Source organism: Cyclopterus lumpus, chromosome 25, assembly GCF_009769545.1.
Source record: "Cyclopterus lumpus isolate fCycLum1 chromosome 25, fCycLum1.pri, whole genome shotgun sequence".
NCBI lineage: Eukaryota > Metazoa > Chordata > Actinopteri > Perciformes > Cyclopteridae > Cyclopterus > Cyclopterus lumpus.
In genome coordinates, this window is record NC_046990.1 from 5,161,047 (window position 1) to 5,184,902 (window position 23,856).

The 23,856-nt window shown below is 40.1% G+C and overlaps 1 protein-coding gene across 2 annotated transcripts in view; it reads right to left on the reverse strand.

Moving 5' to 3' along the window:
- The window catches only part of grik2 (glutamate receptor, ionotropic, kainate 2), a 220,370-nt gene that overhangs the window by 59,444 nt on the left and 137,070 nt on the right, over positions 1-23,856 (reverse strand). For both annotated transcript variants that reach the window (XM_034528752.1, XM_034528753.1), the window contains exons 9-11: positions 18,726-18,839; positions 6,506-6,712; positions 1,563-1,786 (exon numbers count right to left, since the gene is read on the reverse strand). In XM_034528752.1, coding sequence (XP_034384643.1) covers positions 1,563-1,786; positions 6,506-6,712; positions 18,726-18,839 — 545 coding nt within the window. The remainder of the gene's footprint in view (positions 1-1,562; positions 1,787-6,505; positions 6,713-18,725; positions 18,840-23,856) is intronic.

Sequence of the window (23,856 nt, forward strand, 5' to 3'; positions counted from 1 at the left end):
CTCGACCCATACTAAATTTACCCTCTAGAGCATCCATCAACTGAACATAGCCCTTATGTGCCATCACTTTCCATTGCCAAGAACCAAGTGCAACTCCAGAACCTTGTACTTCTTCACAAAAGGGCATAACAAACAGATTTGGAAAAATGGATATCAAGTTTGCAGCAGTCCCTCCTTGGGTTCAGTTTGTTTGAACAACTTCAATGCCATTTGAGCTTCTGAGGCACTGATAAACTGCAGTGAGAGACCTGAAATTGCAGGTCACAGCCCCACTTATGAGAGTTTTGTGCAGAACTGAAAAAAAGTATTTCAAGGCAACTAAACAAAATAACCTGAAATGTGAGATTTTATGGGGGGAAAGAATATATGAGCCTATGTAAAGATGGACGATGCAGCTCCACTACCTCCCACATCAATTAAACCAAAACATATTGGAAATGCGGGCTGCTATCTTGCACTGGTGTGATGTAATTTGGAGCCAGAGTCTGTGCAGTAGTGATCGGGGGATGGAGCTGTGGTCCCGCCTATACACCCGCCTGACTGACTGGTCCCATCCGCTAATATGGAGGGGGCGGGGTTTATGACATATACTGCAGCTAGCCACCAGGGGGAGATCAGGATATTTTGGCTTCACTTTTCTGGAGCTGACATGTCCACCTTTACTTGGGTCTTTAGGAAAAAGCCAGATGCTCCGTGTGCTTTGACAGTAGTAGTCTGTAGTCTGGACATATACTGTATCTGTGTCTATATCTGACCATATTCTCAGTTGCTATGAGCACCACAGAAGTTTATTCACAGTGTGGATCCTCAGCAAAGGTTACAAGGACTAAAATCAGATTTGACTCCTCTTTTCTAACAAAGTGTCCAATCTGCTGAGGCTACAGCTCAAAAATAATACAAAACTAAACTGGCTCCTTGTAACGGTGACTATTATTTCGTGGGAATTTTAGACTGTGAACCTAAACACGCAGGAACAAATGATAGGTTATCTCTGACTCACAGTCGTGCTTGAAGCAAGGTGAAGGAAACAAGAGAAAAGAAAAGACAGCATGAACTCGGAGACACTGGGGACAGTGAGGGAAAGGTGGGAGAGGGGCAGCAGTGTTCACACCGAGCTTGACACATCCCACAAACACACACACTTACGCACACACATATTCATATGCGTGCACAACCTTTCTGCCACTCAGACATATACACACCCTCAAACGGCTGATAGGCCCACAACTTCTCTGTCTGAGGTCTGTGTTTGTGTGTGCATCTGTTTCTCTGATACTGATACGAATGTGATGCCAAGTTTGTAAATGTCTATCGGTGGGAAAAGGCAAACATTCATGTGGTCCTTCGTGGTTGAACTGCATTAAACACGTTACACAGCAATGGAGTTGAGTTCTGGATACATGACTGTTGATTAGTGTCAGCATTTACTGTGAGCGAGTCAGTGTGCTGATCCTGTGATTACAGAGATTGGCCTGTTAGTCGGGCGGGCGAGGCCAAGCGATGGTAGCTAAGCATGTTTCTGATGGTGTGTGAGGCTGTGATCACTGGGAGTGACATGTTACCTGGCTATGACAAACAGCACACAACTGACACCCAAGTAAGCCAGCAGAATATACATCCAGATATCAGGCGAGAGGGGGTTGAGGAAGGAGAAGACCCCAGGGTTGGTCCCGTTGGGCTTGCGGTACAGTATACTTATACCCAGCGTCATGAAGGGCTTGGAAAAGTCGATAATCTTCTCGCGTGCGTATGTGATGGCGAGGGGGGCCACTGCCAGATCAGCTCTCTGTCAACAGCAAACATAAAAGAGAAGAGAGATAGACCATAAGTCACAGACACAGGAAGCGTTTAGGGGCAATCAAATTAAGAAAACAGGGTCTTTACACACTACAGAGTCTGTCCCAAGGCACTTAGCAAGAAATTTAAAGCCCTCTTTCTCTTTCCACCCATCAAGTATACTCCCACTACTAAACTCCCCTTTCTCCCCCTGGAGCCTAAATCAAGGCATTCATTTATTTTCTTCACCTACTTTCTTCTATTGTTAGGATGGCTGCGAGCTGTAGCCTATCATGGTACTATACTTTATAATATGCATTGTAGGGAGACATATAGGACAGGTCACCTGTGAGTTAGAGGATTAACACAACAAGAACGTACTGATAACTCACCACACACTACTCTGAAAGCAGTTGTTGGACTGTAGGAATGTGGATTATGAGTTTTGCTTTTTTCTATGCTCTAGATTATATATTTAGACTTGTAAAAGCACACTGTTGACTATTATCACATAGCTCTTTATGTATGAAGCCAAGTACTTTGGAGGCAAAACACGATGCTTTGGCATTTCGTTAATGCAGCATTCATTTGAGCTGCGTTACTCCCAAAAACGGACCAACATGAAACTACAGGGCTTAGTGCAACACACTCCGACTGCTTATGTCTTGCATCATTTACCAAAGAACAGAAATCGCATCCCATTCGCTGACTGCATTGGCACATCCTGGCCACTGTACTTTGACTATTTCTAAATGGCACTTATGTTGTGTGCAATAACCATCCAATCATGCAACACCACCCAATATAGAAGGTGTGTTTTCGCTCAGCAAGATAATAATATTGGGACAACTATACTGAAAACCTTCACCAAATGACAGATATTTCCAAGCCATTAAGAATGACTATATAAAAATAACCAATTTTCTCAGTAATGGTCTTGTTTACTTGTCTCGGTCATTTAGAGGCATCGGTATTATACTTAAACTGTTTCACAACCAGTTAAAAGTTAATCACAGCACTTGATAAATGAATATGGTGAAATGATAATTGTTAACGTTAAGTTACGTAACTAAAGCTAAAGTTGAAGCTTATTAAGTCTACTTTCTCTCGCTTTATACTATGCTTATGTTCAGTTGCTCAGACCGTTTAATATTGACAGGGATGGGTTGAAAGCCTGATGCTTCTCGTACAGATGCTGAAGAGTGCTTTGGTGCTTCAGTATCAGGAAGTGGTTGAACGGGCAAAAATATCTCTTAATATATTTTATAGCTACTGCTACCTGTTTCAAACCACTTCTTGAAACATGTTTCAGGGATATAATTTGTGTTGGTCAGAACACTCTTACATCTTAAAGGAGTGGTTTTGGTTGGCACACTTGTTCCCAAGCAGCCTTGAAGTAACTAATGAATTGTCATTTGCTAGAAAATACGTCTGTCATTAACACTGTGGGCAGTTAAGGAGGGTGGAGAATGTACAGGAACAATTCACTTGCTTGTTGGTCTTCTTGTGTCACTGTGTATTTGCACTTCTGGGGACACCTATACTTATTTTCTACTGCAGGAAATGAACAACCCATTCCCCAGGCTTTCAAAAACATGAACTTTTAAGAACCATGAGAGCCTTTGGTAGCTAGTCCTTCTTTTCATTTTCTCTATATTTTGGATACATGCCATGAAAAAGCAAAAGCCAAACCTATACATCATTTTTATGCAGTGTTTGGTTAGTGGTTATGAGTCGGACAGCAATGTATTAAGTGATGCCATTATTGTTAATGATTTTCTTTCACATTTACATAAACACGAGATATACTTATACCTCATGTTAACGGGTCTCTGTATGTCAGTGGCTCGCACCACCTTGTAGTATTTCGGTTTCTTTTCTAGCTACTGATTATGATCGCTCTCAATGGTTCCTCTCCCCAAATATTGCTGAGGACTTGAACCTGTCGGTTTTTTCAACAAACATTTTTCACGAGTCTTCCCCTTTATTGGTTCTTTTACGACAGCATTTCCTTCTTTTGTCAAGCATTGTTTTTTTTGCCGATACAGATGCAGAAATAAAATGCTGGTTACTGTTGTGTTCTCTGTAATTATCCATGTAGTGAAGTGACACTTCATACCTGCTTGGCAGGACCCTAACAATCACAGGTATCGCCTCCTGAACAAACCAAGCCGAGCAGTGGAAACAATAACAGCTAAATATAGCTTACGTTTTGTTAGAGTTAAGGTCTTTACACATTCGGGGCATGAGGAATAAAAGAAGATAAAGAAAATCCAAAATCTGCAATAATTATATTGATGGCTTTTCTTGTGAAAGGGAGAAAAGAAAGAAATCGATCTGGTCATGAACTGTATTTGGGGACTCCGGTGTAAAGCCTCAAGTTTGGAATTTTGGCTGACGGCATCTTGTTGTTTTGCAACCAGTGAACGCAAGTGACCATATTTGAACTGAGGAGTGACGTAGGGATTGTGTAAATTACTTACTTATTACTTATAATTGACAGTTAGAGACCTGTCAATTACAAGGTAGACCCGCCCTAAAGCATACTCTGCTTTATGGTCTCTTTGACCATCATTTACTAAATGAACATCAGGCTGTATTGAAAAAGACTTGAAACTAGAGACTGAGACCATAAACTCATGTTTACAATGTTTACTGAAATAATAAATCAAGAGAGAAGTAGAGTTATTTTCTATAGAATACTTCTATACAATCAGAGGAGTCGCCACCTGGTGATCAGTAGAAAGAATGAATTGTTTAATTGGCTTTACTTTTTAGGGAATCGCTGCCTTTGTCAAGGTTGGAGTAATAAAGTTTGCTTTCTTGGTTCGAACTACAGAGCCTCCTTCTTGTTGTTTTATTGTCCTTGTAAATAGAGGTGAACTCAACCCATTCCACACAATTGGTTGATGCCATTATTCACGGTGTGATGGCTCAGAAAAATCCACCTCGTTCTTAAAAACAAAATGCCTTTTTCGCAACATTCCATGTACACTGACGTGCGAATTATTCACACACGGCTTTGTAAAGGTCCCACAGTGGGAAAAGGTTTGCTTACATGATTTGTCTCATGCAGCTGTTTGCAGCACACACTGAGTATCAACATTACCTTTCTATAGAGATATTTATAATATGGCATAATCCCTTCTCTGGCAAGCACAAGCGTCGTGCTTATATGTGCTCTAGAGATACACAGAGGGGATGTAGAGAACCTGCCTGGGAAAGACATGTTTCCATATCTGTTCTGAAAACCCTGCTGTACTGCTGGCAGTTAATAAATCTTGGGCTGCCTTGTGACTATAAATGCTAAACATCAACATCAAGGTCAAGTGGTTCATTTCTCAAAGATATATCCTTTTTGTCTTATGAAGGTTGCCATACATCACTTGAGGAGGAATTGACTGTGCTTTCTTCTCACAGCTGTGGTACATAAGAAGTCCAGCAGATACCAGGCATCTCTGAATTCATCCAAACTACCCATAGGAGCCTCCACTTTGAGCATTAGCGAGACCAAAGATAATTTTGCTAAATTCCTTTGACAGGATGTTTCCAACTTGTTCAGTTGAGGAAGACAGGCTGAACTTCTTCCCTGTGAGTCCACACTCCCCAGTCTTCTGAGGGCCTGTCTGCTGCAATCACCATCTGTTTCAGTCAAGCCCTGTGTGCTCTGTGTGAGAAGTGGGGCAAACCCACGCTGAGCATCTCGCAAGGGATTGGATCCTTCAGCCGTGGCGATATGTCACGCCGTCCAAACACTGCACTGACCAAGAGCAGGAGCAGTTACGGGAGACTTGACTTCTCTTGGGTCAGATATTGACTATTGGCCGTGCGGCGTCTGCTATTTTTCTGCCCAAGCAGTTCATCTTAACTGGGACTTTATCTGGAGTAATGATCTACACTGTAAGCACATTGTGTGTGCTTGTGTGATTTTTAATAAGCTCTGTAGGGATAACAGAATCTATGCATTACTGTACTCTCAAAACAGAGCTAGTTCTTACCTCTTAGTGGTTTCAGTGAAATACTCCTCCTCATTATATCTTAATTTTCCCATTTTCAACCAAACATTTTCGCTGGTAATAGATGTTCATATGGCAGTCATAAAACTGGCGCCAAAAGCAAAAATGAAAAAAATGAAAAAACTGAAAGCAGATTTGTTACTTGGCACCTTTGAAAAACCGACTCACAACAAGAGAGCATGCTGCAGGTGAACTGCATACAAATGTGGATCTGGAATAAATACATTATTGTCAATAATTTGATTCCTTATCTCAATGTGACATTTGTATAAGCTCCTCCTGTTATCTATACTATGTTTGTACTTCCCTGCATTGGATCAATAAAGTTATCGTACCTTTGAATAGCTTTGTAGAATGTGTTGTCAGACCAAATTCAAAAGGCATTAGTTGAATGTGGTTCTTGAAAAAGTAACAGCTGTAAGCGATATCATTTTAAACCCAAAACAGTTGTTTTCACCATCACAATGCAGTTTATTATTTAAACTGAAACCTTATTCAGATTTGTGCGCAGACAGAGCTGAACAAACTAATACAAAGCAGCCAGCATGTTTAAGAATACAAATAAATGTTTCCAGTAATGACAATACCCAGCTAATTGCCAAATTCCAGCAATTAACTTTGTCTGTAAAATGCCATTGGCCTGATTTCTAGAAGTTGATGAAATCACATTCATTTTGTCTTTAATATATATGATATGATGAATAGAGACTCACATGGTCCATGAGCTCCTTGACCATTCCATTCCACTGGCCCGTGTTCTCATCCTGGGCACCGTATCGCCCATCTTCCACCAGGCGGACCTCGTAAGTGAAGCCCAGGATGTTGGCCAGCTCTCTCAGCAAGTCTATGCAGTAGCCCTCAAAGCGCTCGTTCCCATACAGCGGCTTGTCAGACTTCTTGAACATCACATATGGCTCCTCCTGTCAGGTGAAATAGGAGAGGAGGGATGAGTCTCTACAGCACTTGGCATCTTTTACCCACCGATAAGGCCTATCTGATGTGTGAGATAGGCTTTTCAGCCACGCAAGCCCAAACCCACAGTGGCTTGACAAGTAAAGCATGTGTAAAGCCGGTGTGTTTATGTATGTGTTTATAAGTTTAATGTGTGTGTGCCAGCAGTCTCAGTCCTGAGATGTGAGGTAGGGTGGGTGCAAAGTGAGGCATGACCATAATAAGAGGTAATCCCCCATATCAATGACTCTGTGCTCCTCTCGGGCTCAGCAGGCTGGCTTCGGGCCCAGGCCCAGCTTTCAGGACACCACACGCTTTGTCAATAAGATAAGCGATGCTGATAGACGGACACAAAAAGAGAGAGCAAGAGGCGGCACATCCCCTCTGTTCGCAGCTGGGGAGATTACTAATGTCTTCTTTCATACTGCTTTTTTTTTCCCCTCCCCTCCCGCCTACTGAGCATCTCCTCCACCGTGTCCTTCTCCTCTCTCCTCCACGCTTCACTCCCCGTTTCCTCCTCCTCCAGCTTCCTCCCCTCTGTACCTCTGCTGCATGCACCATCTGTCTTTGTTAGCCTTAGATGCTCGTTCTCGCCGCATGCCCCTCAATTCTACGACTCCCTCGACTCTCTCAGACAAATAAATCCCAAAATATATTGTCAGGCAGGTGTTGTTTGCAATATAACTGTGCCCTGACTGAAACGAAAAGAAAAAAAACATTAAGATTGCTAACAGCTCTGAGACATTTCACTGGCTGGCGGTTTAACAGGATTTAGGCTGTGAGATGTTTGCAGATGGGGAACAACAGTGTGGTCTATTCACTCGTAGTGGTGGGACAAGAAACTGCTGTATTTACACTGTATCATGCGTTTTCCTTGTAGTAGTGATGGCAGAAAGGTGTTGAGGATAATGATTTCACAGCACAGCATTGGGAGGAGAGATTATGGTAGAACAACATGACAGCTTTCTTTTACATGAGAGTAATTAATATAAAATCATATCTGTGTTCATTGCTCTCTATATCATTGATCCCTAGTATCTTTCTGTATTTACTTTTAAAATAAAGCTTTGCAGAAAGTGCGTTGAATATGGTATTTGCAGATGAAATCCTAATTTAGATTAAATATGTGTTGTTATATTATGTGAATATTTGAATATTACACATGTCTGTCTATGTGTAATGTAAAGGTTACACCTTTACATTACACATAGACAGACATGTGTGGCGCTTAGATATTTCGCATGTAATGAATAATATATGATGTAAATTAATCAAAATAATGGAGTAAGAATGTGGATTGGTTTTAACACGTGAAATATTACAGATATAAATATACATTAAAAAAAGCACATATACCTACATGAGACTTTATGTTAAATGCTGTTTCATATGATAAGACATGTACAAATTGTATCTGCACCAAAAAAGCTCACGCAAAATTGATGTTTCCTCATGTTAAATATTTAAAAAGCCACATACAGTATGTCTACTGTGTGTCATGCATATGTATGTTATATCAATTTACCATGTGTATAATGCTATGAAATTGTGGTGCCTAAGACAAATTACACATTGTTTGATTAAAAAATTGGTGTTATCTTACAAGGGACATTTTTTAAATGAATTTACATGTGTGTACATTTATCACACATGAATAACTGTGTGACATTTGTCTCTAACAAAACATGAACATTTATCACAAGAGTGTTCACAAGGTAGTTAAGACCCATGTGCACGCTAACATGATCGGTCATAGTGAACACACACACACACACACACACACACACACACACACACACACACATACACACACTATTGTATTGGCGCGTCACATGATCAAATAAGACTTTTTTGGACATCTACATACACATTGACCCAGCAATCATCGATGTGATGTAAACACTAAAGAAAATAAGAAGTTTGGAAAAGAAAAGTACTTTCTATAGTTTATGTAAAACAAGCATATCAACATCACAGCTACTGACTGTTCTACCCCAAAAGTATATTAAAAACTTCAAACCACGGTGGAGATGGGAATATATGGAATGGAATATATAGTAAATTAAACTAATTTAGTATTAATGAAAGTATTTCTTCAAGCAAAAGCGTATAACCACGTAAATAATCTCAATTGCATATGCCTTAATGCCATAATTCCCACAATAAGCCCCCAAACCAGTGGGTATTTAATTAATTAATGTACATGGTTTACCCCCAACAAGACCAAGACCATGGCTCTATAGTAATATGATTATTCAACTACAATAATTAATACCATTGGCAATCAAATCTTTCCCATCGTTGCCTTCCGCCCTAAAATAAACAGGAAATCAGTTCATGATATAAGCTACAATATTAACCACACTGCAACTATCCATATCATACTGTGGCTCATCACATGATACTGATGTAATGTTGGTGAAAGAGCAGAAAGCCCTGTCCGCATACAGATCTGTACTGTCAAGACGTACAGTACAAACACCAAAACACAACAGTATTTGTTTGTCCATAGCGAGGAAGGTGAACATAATTGAAATGTACATAACCTCTCTGCTGGCATTTAAAATAGCACATATACTGGACCCAGTCAGCTACCGTTGAAAATGGAAACACTTGGACGGGACCGCGGTGTGTAGTGCAGACCATGATGTGTATAGTAATGTGTATATTACAGGGCTTTTCCCCTAACAACCAAAAGTAGGTGTGTTTTCCTTTCTTCCCATCGCCATGGTAACTGCCACAGTGGTGATGAGCATGCTCTGTTTCTAAATCCACACAGGTAGCTTTCCATACTGCGTGCAGAAGGACTACTGCCAATATGAGAGTCAAGGAGGAGGAAGGGGAATATTAGCTTTTCAAATGTGTTTTTGTCTCTTCATTTTCAGATATGCTTACTTCAGGGCTATTTATCACTTGCTTTTTGAGTTCTGCTTTGAAAAGTGTGGGTGAAAAGAGAAACCTCCGAGCTCAAATTGCCTCCACTGCAACATACCAGATGTAATTCATGTTTGGTTTTGGTTACGTTGGAGCTAAAGTACAAATTGGAAATCAATTAGCCTTCAGGGAGGACATCAATGTTACTGTTTTCTAAAGGAGATTACATTACTAGTTTAAAGTGTGTGATTGGTCAGCTCATTGTGTTTCCTCCTGCCGGTTTATAGTGCCGGTGAAGACAACACAACGCACCTTAAAGAAAGGCTCTATAATCTCCAGTTCAGTAACACACATCTCGCAAAGATATCTACACTGCAAGTCCTCTGCTCTCTGTCGCAGCGAATGAAAAGACAGTGCACGGCGGTATAGTCTCCATTTCAGGTATGAAACAAAGACAGATAGAGGTTGCCTGGGAGTAACATCTTTTCTATAAGTGTGGCCCACCTTTACCCATAGATGTCACCATAACTAAATCAAACTATTGGAAACAATAACTGAAGCACGATGCTGTTGTAGATATCTATAGCTGGACCAGGTTCACAGCTAACTGCTGTTGTTGAATCTGCTGATATTTAGGCTCTTTGCTCACAATCAATGGCACAACTGCACATTTTCTGTCAAGACAGCGAAGAAGCCAGACGTCATGGTAACGCTACTTTTAGTGTTACGAAGTGCTGGAATTTTATGCCACACCAGTGTTCAACTTTGTGCAATGAAAGGTCACCGATAAATAAAGTCAACCAATGACATGACCTCTATCCAATAAAGATACCACTGTTTGAGAAAAATAGTTAAATGCACCCGCATCCTTCCTGACTGTTGGGTTATTATAAAATGTAGCTCACACATCTGCATAATTCACAAATGGTATTTGTGTTGGGCTCGTCATCAAAATGACCCTGAAACAGTGTACCTGTCACCTATGGGTGATGTAAACAACCATTACACTTTGCCTCTGTAATGTGCTCTACACCTGATCTTGCAGTGTACATATACATATACATACCTCATATGTAGAGAGGCGTAATATCTCTGCTTTCTTCTTCTCTTTCCCTCCGAGGCCCGTTCTAACATGGTGACAGTAAATTCCCCCTCAGCACCTTTAAATTAGTATTTATTCCATCCATCCATCCATTTTCAATACCACTTATTCTCATTAGGGTCGCGGGGGCGCTGGAGCCTATCCCAGCTGACATAGGGCGAAGGCAGGGGACATCCTGGACAGGCCGCCAGTCCATCGAGGGCACATGTAGGGACATACAACCATTCACACCTATGGGCAATTTAGAGATCAATTAACCTGCAGCATGTCTTTGGACTGTGGGAGGAAGCCGGAGAGCCCGGAGAGAACCCACGCTGCCACGGGGAGAACATGCAAACTCCACACAGAAGGACCGCTCCGACCGGGAATTGAACCCGCGGCCCTCTTGCTGTGAGGCGACAGTGCTAGCCACTACACCACCGTGCAGCCCCTAGTATTTATTCCCCTCCTTATAATTTGACCATTCTCTCCGAGTCTCTATTTGCTGCCATGTTAACTAGTGGAACAAGCGTTATCTAGCATGCGGAGCACAAAGAAGTTATTGTGAGCCCATTAGCAGCTTATGATCTCTGACCTTCTGACAACTGTGAAAGACCGTAATTATCATAAACCGTCGCCAGGCACATTAACAAAAAGCACCTCTCACTGCCACAGTCAGCAATACCTTGGAGTCTTTCTGGACACTAGAACGGCTCTGATCTTCCATCTGTGGAACTGGAAATGGCACATGGAGAGGTTTTTATTGTTGGACAAGAAGCCATGTTATTGTCTCGGGATTTTGGAAAGTCTATTGCATATTTTTATTTTTTCAAAGTTAACTATCCTCATGCGTTACCACCCATTTGGTAATCGTCTGCCCAGCCCGGATTTGTTCCACCTGAGTCTATCTCACCTGTGTTTCACTAGGTAATTAGTCCCTTGAGTGTTTATTCTGAAGAAAATGGCAGAAGAGTAGATAACTAACAATTTAGCGTCTGCTGTGCTGACCCAAATCTGATTATTAGTCAGCTTCAAGCCTCTTCTGCTCCAATCACTGAGACCACTGTGCGATAACTCATGCGGTTTGTTTATTCTGGCTTGAATAAGGTCAACACCGGACCAACAGAGAATCTGCAATGTCGGCCCTTTCTGTATTACTGCCTCAAATACATTTTAGTAAAATGTTTGATTCAGGCACCGTGGTTCTTCATCTGCTATACACATGCTTTAATCCCAATGAATCATATCAAAACGGGCCCAGTGTACATAATAATAATGTACATAATCTGACACATGATCACATTACCCAATAAGATTACATGCAGTACATGCGTGTGCAATCTGCACATAGGCGACACAGTGATTAAAACAGTGAGCTAAATAATATAAACTAATTTACAGAGAGGTGTCGGTTCCAGCGCCTCCAATCAATCAAGAACATTTTACCTTGCCTTATTTTATTTAGGTGAATACATTTTTTGCAACTTTCCCTTTCAGAACTTTACATTACATTAATGTACTCTCAGCAGCATGCACATAAATCATGTCCTGGAACTATATCACATTTTCTCCCTTTTTTAAGTTGCCCAATTTTCTTCTGATTCTAGAAAGATACACCTCCTCCCAAAATGTCCACCCAGCTGCTCAGCTGATGCTTTCAAACTTCCCTTTTGCCTTTGTTGATATTCATAAAGACGCTAACAACTTGGATTGTGTAATGAAGTGTTAAAAGGGCATCAAATCTCTATTGTCAAATAATCTGCGAGTCACCCGACTTGATGTATGTAAAAATATGAAATCAGAGATTTCCTTGTTTGCAACGTGTGTTAAACTAGACAAGCTAACATGTATATATATATATATATATATATATATATATATATATATATATATATATATATATATATAGTGAAGTACTTTTTTAACTTGCTAAGTGACATTTTAAATACTTTATAATATCCCTAAATGGGGTCATTTAAAAAAAAAGAAGAATCTTAGAAGAGAAGATTATTTATTGGCCTGTAATAAATGTATATATTACATATCTTATCTATTCTATTTATGAGATACTTTCAGGTGAAGGCAATACTCCTGAACATTTCAAGACACATTCACAGGTTCACTCTTACTCAAGTCGTCAATATTCAGATCTTCAGCCTCCTAAATAACTCACTTGCAGAGGTCACTTTTCGATAAGATTTAGGGGAACCAAATTATGGAGTAGCTTTTCCCATTTGACACAAAAAATGTTCCTCAATAAAATGTTTCAAAAGATGCTGAAAGACAATTTAATTGCTGTTTTGGGACATGTAGTATTACTATTGTTTAGGAGTTAATGCAGGTGTATGAACCAATATCCCCTTAACACACACGCCCACGCTAACTCCCACATTCATATCTATGCACACACACACACACACACACACACACACACATACTCTCTCTTTATTTTGTTGTTGTTGATAATGTATTGTTATTGTTGATATTATATAAAAAAATATAAAAATACTCAACAATATTACGCAGTCATATCTTATGTAGATCAATGTTGTGCTCTCTATAACATTTTAATTTAACATAGGTCGAGGCTTTAAATATACGCCCATAGGGCTTTCTGCCTCCTCTTGTTCTGTGAATATATTTATCTCTGTTACGTTTGTTTATTTTTTTTAATTGCGCAAAAATGAACTAAACTGTAGTCGAAAGCATTTAAAATAGTGAACACCCTGATATAGTATACAATTTTGCTGTATTTATTCACACACAAATAAGGTATAACCCACCACCCTGATTACACACACACACACACACACACACACGCTCCTCTCTCCTGCAGATTGAGGCCGGTGCATCTTTAATTAAAAAGATGGAGTGAAGGAGAAGCTGAGTATCTCTCTGAAGCCAACCTAATTAAAGCTACAGCACCTCCTCGCTCTCTCACACAGAGAATCAAGTCTGTTCCTCTCCAACAAATGAAAAACAACACATTGTGTGCCTCAGCAAAACAAATGATGCTGCCTTATTTGAGTCCGGTTTAAACATTTATTTGAGTAATATTGATTCCCTTTCAAGAAGAACAAAGCCAATCATCCAGGTGCTCTCAGCAAGCGGTGCGATGTAACACTACTGCTGCCCATTGCAAAGGAAGATACTGAGGACATTGTGAAATACATTATAATGTGAATATATTTATAAATAAATGCACATTCTCGTTTGCATTTAATATTAATGACTACTAATTTACTGTTTATTAATTAATTTCTAAAGTAATGTGCAGTATTTCAGCATATTAATAGTGTTTGTACGGCAAGCCTATTGCTGATACTATTACAATTAATTATTGTATTATATCTTCTATTACATTTTTTTTTTAATTCTCGTGATGACAAGAAAAATTATTATTCCCAAGATCCTTTTCATATTATAACTAGAAGGTCACGCGGTGAGCGCAGACCTCCAAGTGAAATCTAAATTGTAAACCCGTGATCCACTCCAAAACACAATACCCTTTTTTTCTTCCGTAATAAAACATATAAAGCTCCAGATATATAAAAAGTGTATGCATTTTATATATACATATTTCTTTTCACATTGTTATTGTATTTTCTCGTGAATGTTGCAGCATTTGCTTCAAATGTACTAAAATGTTTGATATGTGTACTGGTATGCACCAAAAAAAAACAAGGCTAATTTCTTATATGTGAAAACCTAATTGGCAATTAACCTAATTATGGTATATGCACTTTAAGTTTTATGTCCTGCTCTGGTTGTAATGTTTTATAGAATTAAACTTACACATGATGTTATGAAAAGAAAAATAACCAGTCAAAGCCTAAAGAGAAGACAATGTCCTACATTAGCTCGTTGTCATTGACTGGTTTGATTAAGAGCCGTTTTATGCTCAGGAAGAGACATGAGGAAAGTATGATTTTAGTTATGAGTTGAAGTGTAAAAAGGTAAACAAATACATGAGATGCATGCTGATATTATTGACACTGGGTACTATTAAGTTGTATCTACCATATATAAAAAATAAGGTGAGACTTTGTACAGCTACAGTATGTACGGTTCTACATAAAATATGTAATGAGGTTTATGATAACCCCTTCAATTTGTTACTGGTTTATCAAGTAAAATGTACGCTGTTATTTAAAATTAAAAATGTTGAAATAGTTCTTTTTTATGTTTGGCTGATATCATCCTAACAGAATATGTCATTATAGTCTAGCCCTGAAAAATGGACATTGTTAGTTGATATTCTGCACTGAAGGATATATTAAAGGAAACCTGAACAGGTTACATTCAACAGTCACACGTTCATAAACAATATAATTGTATAGCAAAACAACAAAGACATTTTCTTAACTTTGATGCCATGGCGACAATATTTCAATGGACATTGGCAAAAATAACTACTGTCTGTTCTGAGGTATTTCAGTAGATAACCACCTGGATACATAACAGTAGCAACATATTTTTGATAGATGAATGATCCTTTTCCCCACACATTTGTCAGTTTGATCTAGTGATTAAGGCAACTGGTCCACATCTGTCTCCTTCCCGAATGTGATACATCCTGGAAGGTCTCTGGGCTCTGGCACCGGCTTGTTTGCATTTCCTCACGTCTCGTCCAAGAACAGTTGCCCTCAATACTGACAGCCAAATGGAAATGAGACTTGATCTGACACCAGAGGTTGTTTCATTTTTCAGCCAAACATTTTAATCACCGCTTTTACTGTCGCTCACTCTCTCTTTTTTTTTTTTTTTTTTTTTTACCTTCAGATGCTTTTAGTCTGGAGGTGCTGGAGAAAAGAAGATACAGATTCATTGGTGCTACTTTAGAAATCCTAAAGTTGATCGATAGATTGCACAGTGTAAGTAAACAAATAAAAATATGTTTAAATTAAATGTTTACAATGTATAGCATACTATACCCCCTGCTGATGAAGACAACCCCATCCTCCAATATCTCAGGCATTTTACCTTTAACTCACATCTGAAAACAAGGAGGTGACATGTCTATTTTTGAGGATTCATTAGACAACAATAACATAAGCTATCTTTGAGGTTAAGTAGAGTAAAGAAAAAGTGATGTGATTAGGAAGGTAGCTCTACTGTTCCCCTGCAAGGATGGGTTGTCTCTGTGAGAGTGGAAGCAGGCCTGCTCCTTGCTCTCTCCAAGACATTACACAGTATATTATCTGCAGATTCAGCCATTAGCCTAAAGGTACTTCATTTCCACCGCAACATTACGGGAGTGATTTTCAAAGTAGATAAACTGTTGATAGGCCAAGATCTCAACAGTAATTACATCATGTTTTATAGTACATAATCCCTGAGAAAATGATGAGAAGCTGGATGAAAGTGTGCATCAATCAAATGTAACAAACCCAATTATTGTCAGCCCTCTCTGCTTTTCCTCGCTGCTCACAGCCATCACACATCTCCCCATGACTCAGGCCTGATATGGCAATTACAGCCGTGAAGAGTCTCTGCTAATAACTGCAATCCAATCACTTCACAGCACGCGCCGAAAGGAAAGAAGGCCCGCGATAAATAATGACAACCTGCAATTTACTTGACATTGTTATTTTTACACTTGGCTCCTCAATAACGGGATCATAAATGGCTTTAATTTGACCTGCTTCTACGAGCTTCTTCCTCCACTGTCATGGTCACACACACACACACACACACACACACACACACACACACGGATAACATGTCCATATCAAAAGTGGCTCACAGGTTAGTTTTAACCCGCTGAGAGTTGTGAATTTAGTGATTTTTGGCCACATGAATAAAAGTGGCATGACTTAAATTTGACTGAGGTTTGAATCGTCCCATTACAACACGACTCATCTACACAATTTGTGACTGGCCACCAACCAAAATCTGGCTAAACTAGCTTCAATAGTTTAATGATGATTCATTTAGCTGATTTAGTTTATCTCGATACATTATAGTCTAAAGTATCTTCATTGAACGCTCTAAAATCAATATGAAGTCAACCCTGAGTTTTTTACCGTGGACAACAATGAACTCGATTTGACTTTTGAGCCAACAAGGACAATGTGCTATGGATGAACATAAAAGCTGCTGAGCTCTCAACAGAACCATCTCCATGACAACTGAACAGACTAAGTGGTTTGGCTTGTAAGTAGACCTTGGGTTGTGTCTTAATGTTTCAGAGCTTCTAAACTGCCAACTTGGTCATCAGGTCAAACATATTTCTGGTTGTTTATTTCATTTTAAATTGTTTTTGCAAAACAGTCAATAAACACAGCATCTGTGATATATGTTTAATCATATAATGTACACTTTGATTTATATAATTAAACTCAGCCTGAAATATTACAAGAACATGACCTCCAAGCCAAATGTATTATTTATATATTATTTATTTATTCAACATTCTTATGATGTTTCATATCATGAGGGGGAAATTATTGCAATAAAGGAGACAGAACAGACATATGTTGCTGCTTCTTCTAGAGGTTAAATCTGAAATTCGTGGATTTTGACACCACTGGCAACGGAGACAATAACACAATATGCCTGATAAATAAGTCGGTAGAAGGCAAGGCCGTAAACCAAGAAATCTTATTGGACAATCAATCAGTCAATTTTCCCTGCCTCAGCCTGCTTCACCAAATTGGAGTCCTCCACAGTGGTGAAGTTAACTGGCAATTTGGGAATGCGGTGCTTTGGGGTACTCTACTTCAATTGAGTCGGAGAGCAGCATCCCCAGAAAGTGCTCTAAACAGAAGGGCAGCCCAGGCAAAGCACTGAAGGATTTTTCAAGAGGAAAAGCTTAAAAATAATGACATCTTTGAAGGGAGTGTGTTATGGCTGAGAGCTGTTCTAGCCTTCTATAATTGGTCCCACATAAAGCACCATTACAATTTGATTTGGCTATAAACAGACATTTAAAGCTGCAATATTTAATTTGCACATTGTTGGAAAAAATCCCAGCGAGAGGTAACTGTTTGAATTTTGCAGACTTCATTACTCAGAACATCTGTTAGATAACAGTACTGGACTTCCCACAGCAGGTTTATGTTCGCCAAATGGGTCAGTGTGCTGCTTCTTTACCGGGCCTGAGCCAGCACCATCCAACAGGCACAACAGACAAAGTGCTGGAACAACCTTGGGTCATGAAACTTGGGTCATAAATGATCATGGTCTAAGAACAAATTGATAATATTGTGACAAAAATGGTAAGAAGACCTGTAAAGGTTATGACACAAGATGCCATTAAACAGGTTCTAAATGATTTTGTTTGGTCACGGCTTGAATATTGTTTTGTGAGTTTGTCCAGTCATCCAAAGTAAGATATGAAAACATTACAAGTAGCTCAAATTAAAGCAGCACGTTGTGCGTTACAGTGCTTTTAAAGAACTTATGCAACAGACATACAGCGGACTGAGTTAACTGAGAAACAGAAAAAAAGGTTCATGCTACATAAAGCAAAAACAAGTATGAAACAAAAAACAGTTGAGCATAAAGCCACGGTCAGGAGACAATATTAAAGATGTGTTCAAACATTATCTCCAAACCTTTCAAGAACCATAATTGAGTTTGTGTGTGTGTGTGTGCAAGTGTGTGTGTGTATGTGTGTGTGTGTGTGTGTGTGCAGAATAAAATGTAAGATTTGGGAGAAGTCTCTGCAGAGAACGAGAAATGTCATTTGTTTTTTGTGAAAGTGCAGGATGGATCATTTGGGCAAGGAGTTTTGTTAAGAATGAATGTTTATTTGGATAAAGGACAAATTAAATTAGCTAATAATTAATTAGGATTTGTGATCGATTTATAATTGTGTTTGTTAAAGAATGGCAATTTTGTTTCTTTTTAGTACTTGATCGTTAATATATTAAAATGAAGGATTTTGTTTGTGGCTATGAGTGTATGAGTGTGTTTGACTGTATATGTGTAGACCAGGAAGAACAGCTAACGCTTATGTTAGTGCTACTAGGGCTCCTAAATAAAGAAGGAAAGGAAAAAAGGAAACCGATTAATTGCCGTACCAGTATGGTGGAGACGACCAGGGATCGGTTGGATAAAGAATCAGAGACGTTTGTCGTCTTCCCCCTCTGGTTGTCCGTCATGTTGAGGCCACTTGGGGGATCCCAGGTGCCAATCTGTGGAACAGGACAGATAGATACATTTAAAATCCAGTTATACAGGCCACAGAACAGGCATAGCACAATCATTTGAAAACTTGCTGCTTTGCTTCTGACAAAATTCCACCATTTGGCATGAAATCAGTGGCGATCTGTCTTCAGAACTTGCTCATTGTGAGAGGACGAGCAAGCCGAAATTGAAATGCAAGATGCACTTTAGTTTCAGTCTGGTATTTAGAAAGAGCAGTAAGCAAAGTAACAACTATACTTCTGTTCTCCAAAATAAATAAAGAGAAAATAAAACCTCTATAGCAGTAGCGAATCAAGGCTGGAACATGCTGCTCTGAGTGAACACCCTGAACATTCAGGGAAAGTTGACATGGAGATTCAAGGATCATTTATTGTCAGGATGCACAGAGATGCACAATGAAATTCAGGACCTCACAATGAATCCAAACCAATTCTCAGTTCAGAACTTAATCCCCACACCTCCTTTATTGCTGGTATTTGGGTGGAACACTACCTCTTGGATTGACCAATCAGCTTTTTGACAACACGCCGATTGAATGAAATGGTTTCAGCTGTGCAGCACTCTGTGATTTATGATCATCCTTAATCTCTTCATGGATTTACAGAGAAAACCCTATTAAATGAAAAGAATGTGGCTATTGGACAACTTTCTGCAAGACTGATACACGTTCAGTAACAATGCAATATTCACATCCACACCACCCCACTCAGCTGAGGCAGGATTAACAGTACTTTTTAAGGGTTGATTTGAGACAGGTGCGAGAGTCAGGAGATAGAGAAGGAGCCGACAGGAAGTGGAGACACAGAGGTGGCCGGAGGAACTGGAGAAACCCGTAAACCACAGAGTTTGGACCGCGGTGTTAAAGCTGTTCCACTGGGAAAGTTTGCTGATGGTTGACAGGGTGCCAGAGCGTAAATAATGCCCGGGACGAAGTACCAGATGGCCAGCCGTAGACGAGTCGGACGTGACGTGTAGGCGGAAAGACTTGGTTCACGATGAGACGCGGCATGGTGAGGATGAGACACGGCGTGGTGAGGATGAGACGTGGGGAGGGTGAGACGATGAAACGTGGCGTGGGGAGGATGAGACGATGAAACTCGGCGTGGGGAGGATGAGACGATGAAACGCGGTGTGGGGAGGATGAGACACGGCGTGGTGAGGATGAGATGCGGCATGGGGAGGATGAGACGCGACGCGGCAAGGATGAGGCGCGGTGAGGATGAGACGCGGCGCGGGGAGGATGAGACGCGGTGAGGATGAGACGCGGTGAGGATGAGACGCGCCGTGGGGAGGATGAGACGCGGTGAGGATGAGACGCGACGCGGGGAGGATGAGACGCGGTGAGGATGAGACGCGGTGAGGATGAGACGCGCCGTGGGGAGGATGAGACGCGGTGAGGATGAGACGTGACGCGGCGAGGATGAGACAAAAACATTACTGGTACCACTACCAAAACGCATGGCAGGCATGTACAGTATAGACATATACAGTACTGAGACATACTTCCCCTTCTTTCTATTCTGGACATACAGAGGATAATGAGCAGCACCCTGAGGACACAGTTGGCAGCCGTGTGAACCCTCAGCACTGTTAGGGGGGGAACTTTCTTCTACACTCCCACAGGGAATAGTGTAAGAGATGATCTGGGATCTGGAATGGCCCTGTGGCCTTTTGGAGGGTTGGTGGAGAACAACACTGTGGAGGCCTGAAAAGAGGAGGGGAGCGTCCTGGGGAAGCAAGTAGGAAGAAGAGGATGGAGAAGCTATTGGATCGTGCCTCAAGGCTTCTTCTGTCTTATCTCGGCTCTCCCTGAGGTCTCCAGACCCAAGCCTCCTTGTCAGCACCCTCTCTGCTCTCCATCGAACCCCACCGACCCGAGCCAATCGGACCACAAACACTCAACAACCCCCACCAGTCACACACTCCTCAGGGCTCCTCTGATGCCCCGCCCGAGAGCCAGAGATAGGCTTTGTAATTGCAAATCAACTCTTTAATTCAGGCTTCATGAGGCTAAAGGGCTTCTGAAGGTTTTTTTTATTAATAGAGTAAATTATTCATGGGGGTGCAGGCGCACACACACCAGAGGTCAGTAGCTGCTGAGAGGCACCGGTGAAGATGCTGAAGTGTGAAGTGTTTGCAGTTGCATTGAGGAATATTATTTGTATCGTCGGTGTTAGCAGGTTATCTTCCCGCTGATAATCTCATGAATCTTAAATTGACTGCTGAACACAGGAGATGCTATTCCAAGGAAAAGATGTAAACTATAGATTCATGAGATCACAAACGCAGGCCGCCACATATTGCATGGCCTGCCATGATGCATTCTAACTGACATTAAGGGGAGGGTTTGGATTCAGTTTGGATGACAAATCAAATGGATCTCTTTTAAAGTTACTCTCTCTCGTGGCTCCATGCTGAGCTGCAGCAGTGAGGACATACAATTAAAATAAAGTGATGTCTACACGCATGCCAGTCTGAACTCCTCTATTGTTGTATAGATTTTCTTATTATTAGCCCAGTGTCATTAGTGCAAAGGGATCCCCAAAACCAACGCCTAGTTTGTCTGCTCAACTTTTTTTTACAGCAATGCAACATCTGGCAATCAAAGTTCACATTCCTGCAAGATTACTTTGTAAAATCTTTTTTACCTAATCATTATGATAAAGGACACAATGATTGTGATGTGTCGCACTGATGAATGGTAAATGTACTGCACTTATATTGTGCTTAACGTGCATGCTCTTTACTCACACATGCAAGGTGTTAGAGACCTTTCCCATCTGGGCCCACTTAGGGTTCAGTGTCTCGGCGAAAGACACTTGAACACGAGAAGTGGAGGATCAAACCGATAAGCCAAGTGATTACCGTAGTGAACAACTGCTCCTGAGCCACACACATTGAACTACTTTCCAGATTTGAAATGTCTTCATTGTGCAGTGTTTCGGCATTTGAATAGCCCTCAGTCTTCTTTTAGTCGAACTGACCTTCCTGGATCTTATTGCATCTTCTTAATGAACGCACTTTTGAAGCCACTTCTGATTGCCCTGTAACTTTCAAGATGTCTTCTTTCTTTATAAACACCCTCCCCCCCCCAAATATGTATTACAAAACCATGTTTTATGTCTGTCGTTATTATGCACAGAGACAGAAGCCAAGCTGAAAGAGTTAAATAAGAAAAACAGAAGTCTGAGTTCCTGGCATGCAACACACAAAGTGTGTGTGTGTGTTTTTAGCTCACTGGATATAACGTCTTTACTGTTGGCTATCACTTGCTATTTGGGTTGAATAATCCCAGCATGCAAAAAACAACCTTCCAGCAGTCAAATTCATTGACAGAGAGAGGCACAATCTCCTTCACAGTGAGACTGAGCTCTTCATGCATGGACAGGAAGAATGATTACAGACATCAACATATCTCTGACTGTAGATATTCAGGCATTGTATTAAGAAATGTGTCTTGTGTCTATACTGTGTTGAGTATCTTGCATTTAAATCAAACTCGGCGTCATCAGATCAACTATTACAACGTGTCATCAGGATACACGTTGAATTGCTGTTTCTCTTCTGCTTGTCAAAATGCAAAAAATTTTTTTTACCTCCAATCAAAATGTTCCGTGCACAACCAACAGCTAAATACATAACAAGTGAAACACATCTGAAAACGATAGTCACATTGTAAACGTTCTCATATGCAGCACTCATCTCTACAAAAGCTGTCTTCGCGGTTGGTTTTGAAACCACTACATTTTCAAAACATTGGTTTGGGGGTTTGGGGAGGCTGCTGTGTACTCACAATGTGCTATAAAAAAGTCATTTTCATAAACAAAATGCTTTTTTTCCGGTTAGCTTCTGCCGTCAAGCGTCTGCCGTTGAGCCAAAGGAAGTGTTAAAGCATCTCAACTTGTCTACAGAAGCACGTTGGAGTTCATGACACACTTCACTGGATAATGGTAATGTCAGTCCCCAAAATAATGTTCATTTAGAAAGTAATCTTCATTCTGCCTTCATATGCTTTGTGCTTGTTCTTTCCACATGGATTGGAAGATCTCACTACAAGTTTACACGCGTGTGCTTTTGTGGTGTTTTTTTTTTCTTTTGAGTTTTGTCCATCTTCTTCCACGCTGGTCCACTATGAGATCAAAAAGCCTTAATCTGGGAGAACTAGTTTCATGTCAGCCTTTTTTTCTGGTATATAAGTGTAACATATATTACTTAATTTCCAAATGGGGAATACATCATTTATAAAGTATACAAAAAACAAACATGAAACGCATAATAGTCAAGCTTATTAATCAAGAATAAAACTAACTGTGTTTATGAATTGAATACTAATGAGTGTTAATGTTGAAACAATGCTTAAAAATGCTTATGCTTATAAATGATGAATTACGTGTTTACTCATACTTAACTAATTTTAAATAGTGTGTAGTTATTAAGTGTTACCAGTGTAATTATTGAGTACTGTAAAAATAATTTTCTTGGGGTTGTTATGAATGTCAATACAGAGACCATTTAGTGTCGCATAAGGCTCATGAACACCGACACTGGAGACCGTGTGACTGCTGAGCAAGAGGTAATAAATGCTCATTTACATTTATACTTGATATATTTGATATGTATATAAAAACAGATGAGTCACAGATAAAATCAGACATAATTAAATGTTTTAATTAATTAAATTAATTTAGAGAGGATAACTACAGAAAGCTTATCAAGGGGGGAAATGTTGGCATTGTATATTTTACATTACATTTCATTTAGCTGATGCCTTTATCCAAAGTGATTTTCTGCAAACTACGTCTTGTTGAATGCGGATGGTTTTGCATTCGATCAGAGCAAGTGACGTACAACTTGGGACGCGCAGAGCAAGTTAAGAGGCCTATATGGAGCGACCATTGTTAAAAGTTGCTTGGCAAATGATAAGATACTGTTAAAATAATTACAGTGGCTGCACCGTAAAATAACAGAAGATTACTGACGCCATAACTTTTTTCTGGCAACTTA